The sequence below is a fragment of the Seriola lalandi genome, unplaced genomic scaffold (assembly GCF_002814215.2).
Source record: "Seriola lalandi dorsalis isolate HSWRI2012SDOR001 ecotype SW California unplaced genomic scaffold, Sedor1 jcf7180002054069, whole genome shotgun sequence".
NCBI classification, from domain to species: Eukaryota; Metazoa; Chordata; class Actinopteri; order Carangiformes; family Carangidae; genus Seriola; species Seriola lalandi.
The window spans coordinates 4,923-16,216 of record NW_019524622.1 but is presented as its reverse complement, the minus strand read 5'-3'; the positions used below and the strand labels follow the sequence as shown (position 1 = coordinate 16,216).

The 11,294-nt window shown below is 44.3% G+C and overlaps 1 protein-coding gene across 1 annotated transcript in view; it reads left to right on the top strand.

Annotated features, from left to right (window-relative positions):
* The window catches only part of LOC111652825 (heterogeneous nuclear ribonucleoprotein L-like), a gene marked incomplete at its 3' end in the record, with an annotated part of 19,647 nt that extends 8,877 nt beyond the window's left edge, over nt 1-10,770 (top strand). The window contains exons 2-9 of the mRNA XM_087173183.1: nt 4,912-5,030; nt 6,715-6,952; nt 7,422-7,509; nt 7,845-7,939; nt 8,100-8,172; nt 10,112-10,171; nt 10,308-10,558; nt 10,649-10,770. Of these exons, the coding sequence (XP_087029309.1) occupies nt 4,912-5,030; nt 6,715-6,952; nt 7,422-7,509; nt 7,845-7,939; nt 8,100-8,172; nt 10,112-10,171; nt 10,308-10,558; nt 10,649-10,770 (1,046 nt within the window). The remainder of the gene's footprint in view (nt 1-4,911; nt 5,031-6,714; nt 6,953-7,421; nt 7,510-7,844; nt 7,940-8,099; nt 8,173-10,111; nt 10,172-10,307; nt 10,559-10,648) is intronic.
* Between the last annotated feature and the right edge of the window lie 524 nt (nt 10,771-11,294).

Genomic DNA, 11,294 nt, shown 5'->3' with positions numbered 1-11,294 from the left:
GAGGAGGAAGTTCTCAACTTCACAAACCACGAGGTAACCATGGTAACCAATTACTCTTATCAACATTGTAAAAAACACAAAACAAAACAAAAAAAGCATTTCTGTCTCTGCATCGCTTCATCGTTGACTCACGAGTACGTAGGTAACACCTCTCCTCCTCTTCTACATGGGCCAAGTCTCAACCATCGGCCTCCCGCTTGGCGTTGTTATAGTAACCGAGTGCAGCGTAGGTGCAGTGGAGTGCACACTTGACTGTTCAGACCACAGTGAGTAAAAATATATTCTGACATCACGTTTCTGTTTTTGAAGAGACGGCTGAAGGCCAGAGTTTGAGGTTAGCATTCACCGTCACCTCAGTCCCTTCATCACTGCAGACAGAAGATACTCATGTAACAAAAGGGGGGAAAAATTACTTGCACAGTCTGACGCTGCGCTAACGTGGCAAGCTACCTGCAACCACCATGACTCAGGCCTGGCTCCAGAGGTTCACTGGAGACAGACAATTTTATCATAACTTTATAACTTAATAATGCAGCTTTTTGCACAAACAGTTTCCATATTATTTTTGGTTTATTTTCATTAATATGAAAAGAACAATAACCAATTTCATCATCATAAAAGAACAAAGCGAAAGGAGGTCATACCTAACTTGCACAGTAAGTGCTAGTTAGGGTGTTAAGAGGTGTTAAGGGAGGAGGTTTGTTTGTTTGTTTGTTTGAGATTACCTTGTGTGCAGGGATGGTGATGTCAGACGATGTTCCTTGGCAGACATCAAGGAGCATTAGCCTGAATGATTGAGTTCAAGTAGATGGTGCAGACCCAGAGGTAAATCTGAGGGCAGCAATAAAGATTTGATTTCAGTGGCTATGGGAAGCCAGAAAGGTCAATGAGCAGCAGAGTGACATGTAACCTTTTGGGCTGATTTAAAACCGCATGCGTCACTGTATTCAGGACCATCTGTAAGAGTTTCAATCATGATGGTGGCATTCCTTCATCCACGTGGATATGTCAGAGACAAGCCGAGGATCGTACCGGGACCACAGGGTCATCTGGTGGGAATGACGAGTATAGTTGGGTGTTGTCTGCATAGTAGTGATATGAGAAGCCATGCAAGTGGATAATTGCACCAAAGGAGATGTTTATGTGTTTATTGCAAACAGAAGAGGCCCCAACATCGAGCCTAGGGGCACTCCTGTGGAGAGATGATGGGATAAGGCTTGGAGGAAGTTGGTGGGAATGGTGTCCGGCGGACATATAGTGAGACCGTTTCATGTTTGGTTTGCAGGTGCCCTCAGTGACAGGGCTGACCTTAGCTGTGTCCCAATTCAGGGGCCGCATCCTTCAGAGGCTGCATTTGAAGACCGATCGCCTTAAAACTTCAAGTTTTTGTGAAAAAAGTTGTTTTTAAGGTTGATTGGTTACAGCTTTGTGACACAATGGTAAGGGTGGGCACAGCTGTAAAATCCTCTGTAGACCAGACAGTCTCATTTCAGTTCAGCCTTCAAGGTCTACGACGACTACAAAGGGCCACGCCTTCGTAGTCTGAGTCCTCCGAAGGATGCATCCCCTGAATTGGGACACAAGTCATGGAGAGTGATGTGCCCTCAACAACTATTGGATGGACTGTGATGAAATATGGTACATGTTCCTCTCAGGATGAACTGTAGTAACTTTGGCGATCCTTTGTCTTTTCAGCATCAGGTCAGAATTTTAATTTGTCCAATACTTTGGTGCCAATGACTAAATCATTTCCATCAGCTGCACTTTGTGTTTAGCATGCTAACTTACCAAACAGAGGTAGTACACATCATAAACATAATATCTGCTAAACATCAGCAGTGTCATTTTGAGCATGTTAGCATTAGCATTTAGCACAAAGCACTTCTATGCTTAAGTACGTTCTTTAGCTGTAGTCTTGTGAAACCACCACGTGGAGACATTCTCATTGTCTAAAATCTACATGTCTAAAATCTACATGACACAATGTGCATCAGTGCATTATTTAGTCAGACTCCTTTACAATATCTTTATGAAATACAACTAGTAATTATGTCAAACTTCTCAAAACCTTAGATTTTGGACTGATACTGTGAGTCTGATCCAGAGATCAGGTCTTTAAGAGGTCAGCATCGCTGTGCTTACTGGAGGGCATCGGACAGCCAATCAGAGCATGTTTCCTGCAGGCGTTGGTGTCAGAAGCGAGTGAACCTGCAGCCTCGACCTGCTGCAGAAACAAAAAGGTAGAGGCTGCAAAGACTGTAACACTTGCTCAACCTCTTCCTGAGAAAGACAGTAAACAGGTTGTCTAAAAAGTGCAAGACAGGAGATTTTGCAACTGCAACTGTCATGATTTTTTCTCAGTCGCACCTCACTAATGTCATCTGATACTCATCTCGCTGCACAGACAGAGCTGCATATCTTTAGTCTCCTCTGCAACAACCCACAAAGATAAATAAAGCTTCTTATTGTCATCACTTTAGACGCTCACACTAACTCTCCCCGGTGACCCAAATGTTACGCAGGAGCCACAAGTTTAACCAAACTGAAGAGGAGAATAACTAAACTTATTAAATCCTCTGGTGTAAAATTTACCAATAACACAATATAAAGCATTTCAAAGTAAAAGTTCTGCATTTAAAATGTCACTGAAGTAAAAAGTAAGGAAACATTATGAGCTTTAGATCAAGTGTCATTAAAAGTAATGTCTGTGCAGTAACTGATGTGACTTATATCACAGGAAGTCATTCCTGCAGGTGGCCATCAAACTAAACAACTTGTCCCTCAACCTTTGGACCTAATTCACCGCAGTCAGCAGACTTTACTCCATCATTTGTTTATTTATGCTTATTATACTATACTAACTGCGATTCTTACATAATGATGCAAACAAGTGCAATATTGCTATACTTCTACTCTCTGTGCAGTTATTCTATTGTCGGTTCAGACAAGAGCAATTTTCAACTGTGTAATTTCACCATATACTGTTGCATTTATATTTATATTGTATATTTTAACTATCGCCTATTTCTCATATCTTCTGTATATATATAATAATATATATATATGTCAGATATTATTGGTGATTTTTCCATAAAAATGTATTTCCTTAAGTCAAGTAAAGATTATATCTTGAAAAAAGATGATTGATCTTTTACAAATAACACAGCAGCTCAAAAACCTTGACATGTCAAAAAAACCTTGTTTCATCTGAGGTACAAGTCAAAACAAGATGCTTGACTAAACAAGATATTTAAGATGCATTTTCTAAAAATAAAACCCTATATCTCACTGAAATGTTAAGTGATTGTATTTTATATATAAGTGTAATCAGATATTTTAACTAGAAATTAGACAAATATACTTGGCAAGATTTTGCAGTGTAAGAACATATTTTTACATTTTATGTTTATGTTTCATCTTTATCTCTATAATCTTATTTCTTATTTTCTATTCTTTGCTGTTACATTTCCATTCTTGAGGGAGCAACTGTAACGTGACCCTGGGGATCAATAAAGTATTCTGATTCTGATTGATCAGATCTTAGATTGTTAATAAAAACCAACCAACGTTTCCTCCTATCTTTGATTTGTAGTGAAACATTGGATCATTTGAACAGCTGAGGTGAGACGTTTAAGAACTGCAGTACAGAACTTACTCTCCACCACTGGGATCATTAACGTCTGAACCTGTCGTCAGTGTTTTTCACGTGTTAAACACCAGAGCACACGGCTGAATGGACCTGTGTGTGAGGGGCTGTGGTGCCTGCCTGCATGTTGCTGCAGTTTGGTTTGCATGGTTGTGGACGGACAGAGTAGAGGGGGTGGGGGTGGGGCCTCTGTCTTTCTCACGGTTGTTGATCACTCTCCGTCTTCCTGTCCTGACTCTTTTGGTCTGTGTTTCACATCACAAAGGTGTGTGTGTGTGTGTGTGTGATCTTGTTTTTCTATCTTTATGGGGTCCCCACACCAGAGGCCAGGAAGTCTGTGGATGCACAAAGACAAACATGTGCTCACACTCTCACACGGTGTGTGACACATGGTGCTGGAGTATCACTACCAAACATCTAGTTTTACATTGATCTGATGGGAACAGACTTAAAGCTCCTCTCCAGACAAACTGTGAAAATCCTCTGCTATGATTCATGTTAAACGTGATTTTTATACATAAAAACTGAGTCTGAAGCTTGTCTCCTCTCACTTCCTGGTTGAGAAATCTGGATCAGGCCTCATGCCCTGCACACCACCTGCTGGCTCCAGGTGGACAGGTGAAAGAGCAGAGAGCATCAAGATGGTTAGAGGAGGAAACATCAGAGAGACTCAGCCTCATGATTGAGCCTCAGTCAGACCCAGACTCAGATGAGGAGTCAGAGACCAGAACCAGAAACTAGCAGACGGATCAGAACCATTAGCTTAGTTAACATCTTTTCAGAACGGTTAGCTCAGTTAGTATCTTTTAAGAACGGTTAGCGCAGTTAGTATCTTTTCAGAACGGTTAGCGCAGTTAGCATCTTTTCAGAACGGTTAGCACAGTTAGCATCTTTTCAGAACGGTTAGCGCAGTTAGCATCTTTTCAGAACGGTTAGCACAGTTAGCATCTTTTCAGAACGGTTAGCGCAGTTAGCATCTTTTAAGAACGGTTAGCGCAGTTAGCATATTTTCAGAACGGTTAGCTCAGTTAGCATATTTTCAGAACGGTTAGCGCAGTTAGCATCTTTTAAGAACGGTTAGTGCAGTAGCCTTTTTTCAGAACGGTTAGCGCAGTTAGCATATTTTCAGAACGGTTAGCTCAGTTAGTATCTTTTAAGAACGGTTAGTGCAGTTAGCCTTTTTTCAGAATGGTAAGCTTAGTTAACATCTTTTTAGAATATTATAATTATTATTTCAGGGATTGTGAGTTCTCTTCTCTCAGCAGGACGGTGTGGAGGACAGTCACCGCATCCCCCCATCTCCGGTCGTCCATGTTCGAGGGCTCTGCGACGCCGTGGTGGAGGCTGATTTGGTAGAGGCACTTGACAAGTTTGGCAACATCTGGTAAACCTTTACATTTACATTTCCACCTCTAGACATGTTTTAAGATGATTTTAAGATTTTAAAATTATATCCACTCCTTCTCCTTCAATGAAAAAATCCATATCAAGGCACAATAAGAGAAAGATACAAAGCTACACATGTTCCTTTACCTTTAAAATACAGTTTCAACATGTTCATGCACTAAAGGTTTTTTTTCCCGCTGTTGGTTATTTAGGTGTATCCTGTCTGTGTCTGATGCACGAGTGTCTGTCAGAACAACCAGATTTAGATACTTTCATCATAACAAGCATCCCAGCAGCCACTGCTGTTCACCCTGCAGCTAATCTAGTTTTAAGTGAAAATTCTAAATGGTTTCGATCGTTTTCTTTGTTGATTTAAAGCTCCTCCAGTGTAAAGGTCTGTGTCCATCCAGGCGGATGGACTCAGAGCCTCCTCTCTTCTGATTGGCTCACTGACCTGTTGTTACTAGAGCTCCAGAGAGAAGCCTGAGAGAGGAGATGTTAAACTACACTGAGATAGTTTTTATATCTTCTTATGGATCAATACTTCAAATAAAACCCAGGAGAAGAGAACATGGAGCTTTAACACTCAGTGTTAAAGGACCAGTGTGTAGGATTTAGTTGATCTATTGGCAGAAATGAAATATAAGATTTATAGTCATGTTTTCATTAGTGTGTAATTACCTGTAACTACAAATCGTTTTGTTTCCATTAGCTATGAATGAGCGCTTCGTATCTTCATATGGAGCAGATATTCTCCCTCGGAGCCCGCCATGTTTCTACAGTAACCCAGAATGGACAAACCAAACACTGGCTCTAGAGAGTGGCTTTTGCGTTTTTTCGTTACCTGAGGGCCACCGTAGGTTCTCCTACATGCTGCAGCTGGTTGCAATAGTCAACCTGACCACTAGATGCCACCAAATTCTTCACACTGGTCCTTTAATATTTAAATCAGTATCAGTGTTGGCAGCGTGATCATTTATTAAGTATCAGTAACAGTGTGGCTGTAGTTGAGCTGATGTGTCGGTGGAGAGCTGAATGAAAACACAGAGTATTGTGTGTGTGTGTGTGTGTGTGTGTGTGTATGTGTGTGTGTGTGTGTGTGTGTGTGTGTGTGTGTGTGTGTGTGAGTGTGTGTGTGACTGTGTGTGTGCATATAAATGAGTGTGTTATTATGATGCTGAAAAGAAGCTGTCATGGCGTCTGAAAACAGTTATTACAGCGATCATCACAGCTGCTTCACAGATAACTGGAGGAGCTGTTGGCGAGAGGACGTTGCTGTAAACTACGGTGGCCCTGAGAGCTCAGCACACTGCAACTTCAAAAAACACAAAAACATGCAAATAAAAAAATAAAAAACAGACAAATTCAGAAAATACTCATAACACAACAAAGCTTTTATCTCCAGAACAACAAGTGCATCCCAGCCATGTTCATCACTTTTTATTGTCCCCATGGAAACACTTCCTGTTGTGTTGTGAGTATTTGCAGCTCGTGTGTTGTCAAACTGATGGAGATGTTTCCGGAAGTTGTTTGTGTTTTGTCTGTTTGCATGTGTTTTCTTAAGCCGCAGTGCGTTGAGCTCTCTGGGCCACCGTAGTTTACAGCTCTCAATAATGAGCCCATGTTGAAACAGTGATAACATGTTGTTGACCTGCACCTGTCTCTCCGTCACCTGTCGGCAGCTACGTGATGATGATGCCCTTCAAGCGCCAGGCTCTGGTGGAGTTCGACAGCGTGGAGAGCGCCGAGCGTTGCGTGTTGTGTGGAGGGCGCGAGGCCGTCTACATCGCCGAGCAGCAGGCGTTCTTCAACTTCTCCACCAGCCAGAGGATCACCAGACCCACCAACGCCGACGACCCCACCAGCGGCAACAAGGTCCTGCTGCTGTCCATCCAGAACCCGCTGTACCCCATCACCACCGTGAGTCCAGCAGAACCTCCTCCGTCAACACTCACCTCATCTCTGTTGAAACGGGAATGTCCTCAAAGGTCAAAGGTCACGGTGACCTCACAAAACGCACTTTTGGCCTTGTGAACGTGATATCTCAGTAACACCTTGAGGGAACTTCTTCAAATTTGGTACAAACGTTCATTTGGACTCAAAGATTAACTGATTAGATTTTGGTGGTTAAAGGTCAAAGGTCAAATGTCAAATGTCGTGATGTCAGTGATGAAATGTCATCACTTCATTTTATCATTTAAGGTCAACTTCACTTTGACATCATAACACCATATTTCCTGATACGTCGCTGGTTGGCGGAGGGATACAACCACGTGGAGGTGATTCTAGTTGAGTGATATTCTGTGTTCACTCCCTCTCCCTCTCTCTCTCTCTCTCTCTCTCTCTCTCTCTCTCCCTCTCCCTCTCTCTCCCTCTCTCTCTCTGTTAGGATGTGCTGTACACCGTCTGTAACCCCGTCAGTAACGTCCTGCGCATCGTCATCTTCAAACGCAACGGCATCCAGGCCATGGTGGAATATCCTGACTGTGTGTGTGTGTGTGTGTGTGTGTGTGTGTGTGTGTGTGTGTGTGTTTAAAGTGTTTCTCAGATCAGCAGAGACTTGTTTAAATTCAGTTTAACTCCATTAAAGCTGCAGGTCGGAGCTTAACAGTCTCTTTAACTTGAGTGTCGATACGACGCAGGCGGATTAACGCTAATTGGACTGGAGTGTTTTGTTGAGACCAGATCAGGTTTAGATTCAATGAAGCAGACAGGGAACCCCCTAGAGGTGTGGTGGTGGTCTTGTTTTTCTCCTATGATTGGCCCGTTGCTTGTCAGCATGATGAGTCATCCTTAATGAGCTCGTTAACATTTGAGTCAGTGGAGGACGCTCAGAAGGCCAAACTGGCTCTGAACGGCGCTGACATCTACGCCGGCTGCTGCACACTCAAGATCGAATACGCTCGGGTAAACACACACACACACACACACACACACACACATATACACACAGAGAGTGCTCTTGACAAACACACACTCAGGTGCACACACACATATACGCACCCTCACTCTCATGCCCACACACACACACCCACCCAGAGGTGCTGTGCTCTGTCGCCCCCTGCAGCCCAACAGACTGAACGTCGTCCGAAATGACAACAGCAGCTGGGATTACAGCAAACCCTTCCTCCTGCACCGAGGTAGGACGCCACCTCTCAGCTCCTCTCTCACACACACACACACACACACACACACACACACACACACACACACACATTGTCTCAGGTATCCTGGTTGCAGAGTGGGAGGGGCAGCTCATTCCAGAAGTGTTGAGTTGCTCTGTGAATGATCTCCTCAGTGTCACGTTGAACAGAAATACAATGATCATGTCGGTTTATGACGTGACATCATTGTTGGTAAATTGTGAGTTTGTGTCCCTGATCTCCTGAGACTGATCCCAAGAAAAACAGCAGCTGTTGTTGTTTGTCCTCCAGTGATCGAAGGACTCTTGTCTGTTGGGAGCAAAGGAGGAAACAAAAGGTGATGCCAGAGAAGGAGGGGGGCCGGGGTGTATGGGGAACAAAACAGCAACTTAATTGAAAGACTTACTGTGTGTAGTTACTGCGACACACTAAGTCAACACAGGTTTCATTTCCTCAAAGTAACCACGTCGTTATTTTAACCCAAACAGAACCAAGTGGGTTTTTTTGCTCCTAAAGGTTCTGTAAACGATCGTCACTAGATGTCGCACCACCAGAGCATCTCAGACCAAAACAAACGCTTCTTTGGCCACACCCCCCTGTTCTCCTTCACATTCCCGTCAGCAAGGTGTTACGGAGCTCAGTGAAAGTGTCATTAACACATGACAAGAAACACAGATGAATAAAGTTCCTCTTACAGAAAACACAATCTAACCACAACCGTTCACCTTAGCATGGCAGTGATATGCTACACAGCAGTGCTGACAGTCAGCCAGCTAGCGATAGCAACATTAGCTGAACAAATTCATAATATGGGTAACAACAGGTTAGCTAACGTTACCATGTCTACTGTAGCCGTCACTAATGAAAACATCATGTAACATTATGAAGCATCAAGTTACTGACACATGGAGGTGTGCAGCTGGACCCTGCAGGGTTCTCCTCTCATAAACCAGACCAGTATCAGCTCCATGGTCAGACTGGGACAGAAATTCAGCCTTGAACTGATCCACTGGGACCGACTGCACAAATAGCACTGGTGGAGCCGGTAAAGACTTGCTGACCAGGATCTTAGCCGGTAGTCCTCAGTCCAGTCCATCTGTGATCTGGTCTCATCTCTTTCTGTGTTTGAGGCCTTTTTAGACGGACACGTGGTTTCTTCTTATTCAGTGGAGGAAATTCTAGAAGGTCACTTTCACCTGAATGCTGCGTACTGCACTGTGACATCACGCCTGTGGGCGGTCCCCTATAAATGTGGACAGCAGTTTAACATGAGGGACTCGCATGCACTGGATACCAAAACAAAAAACAAAGAAACTCAGATGACATCACACAGAGGGGGTGTGGCTTGGTTCTCTCCTCAGGACTCCATTACACTATATCTTTACATAGAGAACAGCTGTTTGCTGCTGTTTTATTATTTAAAATCTCATTTACAGAACCTTTAAACCTGAGCAGACCTCAACCAGAGGGTCTGATCAGAAACTGTGACACTTTCATGTGTCTCTAGACGTCAGTTACAAAGACGTATTTCGAGTAAAGAATCGACCCCGTCGTACCAGGAAGCTCCAGGCTGGAGGATGAAGCAGGGAGGAGCTCAGCGAGCTCTGCCCGGAGACACAGAGGTTAAACTGTAGGTGGTTGGTGAAGCTGCTGAAGCTGCTGTTGGAGGCTGAAAATAGATTTTCCTGCTGAGGAGAATCATCAGAGAGGGAGCGCTCGCTCTCACCTCCCACCGCTCGGCCCTTATTTGGGTCAGACTCTGCTAACCTCGGCCATTACTCCAAGACTGCCACACTTCACTGATGAGTGTGTGTGTGTGTGTGTGTGTGTGTGTGTGTGCGTGTGTGTGTTTGTGTGTGTGTGTGACAGTGCCATTGGCACAACCTACCTGTCAGCTCTAATTTGGCTAAACTTTCTGTGTTTGTGTTTGTTGCAGAGCGGGGGAAGGGGAGGCAGCGTCAGGCCATCCTGGGAGAGCATCCATCCAACGGCTACAGTACGTCTGTCTGTCTGTCTGTCTGTCTGTCTGTCTGTCTGTCTGTCTGTCTGTCTCTCACTCCCTCTCCCTCCCCCTCTCTGTCTCTCACTCCCTCTCTCTGCCTCTCTCCCACCCCCCACCCCTCTCTCTGCAGGCCCACACTGCCCCCTGCTGCCCCTCCCCTCTAACAGCAGGTACAGGAGGAGCAGTGAAGAGGTGCAGGACCTGATCTCCTACCCGCTGCTCCTCCCTAAGAACGCCTCTTCCTCCTCCTCCTCTTCCTCTTCCTCATTCCTGGGCCACGCTGCCTCAAGCGCCGTCGCCATGGTGAGCGGCCTCCACCCTGCCAAGATGAACTGCAGTCGCATCTTCAACCTTTTCTGTCTCTATGGCAACGTGGAGAAGGTGTGTGTGCTGTCGCCCTCTGACACCTGTCAATCATCATCACGCCTCACATCAGCTGATTTTGACTTTCGTGGCGGGCTGTGTTTGCAGGTGAAGTTCATGAAGAGCGTTCCCGGTACGGCGTTGGTGGAGATGGGTGACGAGTACGCCGTGGACCGAGCCGTGACGCACCTCAACAGCATCAAGGTGTTCGGCAAAAAGCTCAATGTCTGGTGAGTGACGCCACTCCCTTTGACTTTAAGACGTCATCTAGGAGGCATAACTGAGGTGGGGGGAGGCGGAGTCTGACACATGGGTCTCCAACCTTCTCCTAGTATACGATGTGGTCGGGTTCCTATCATTACCTCATCACATGATCGACCAAAACAAAAGCAAACAAACAATGAAAGAAATGTTTAATCAGTTGAAGATCATTTCATTCTCAGATCAGCTGTTTGAGACACTTGTGGCTTCAAATCAATGATATTGATTATCATATTGATGAGGGTTTTGCCTCAGTTGAATTTATAAATTCTTCATTCATTTTCTAGTGAATGTGAAATATTTAAAGATACCATTGAACACATCATAGAGCAGGTTTAATCTCTAAAATGTTGGTCCCTAGTCTCTGGTTGTCCTCTAGCGGTTGTCTAGGTGACATGAAGAGGATGTTGTAAACCTTCAGCATTGATAACTTGATCACCAGAACTTATTTTTGTTGATATTATTGAAGTTCAAAATAATTAAAAAGCAAGAC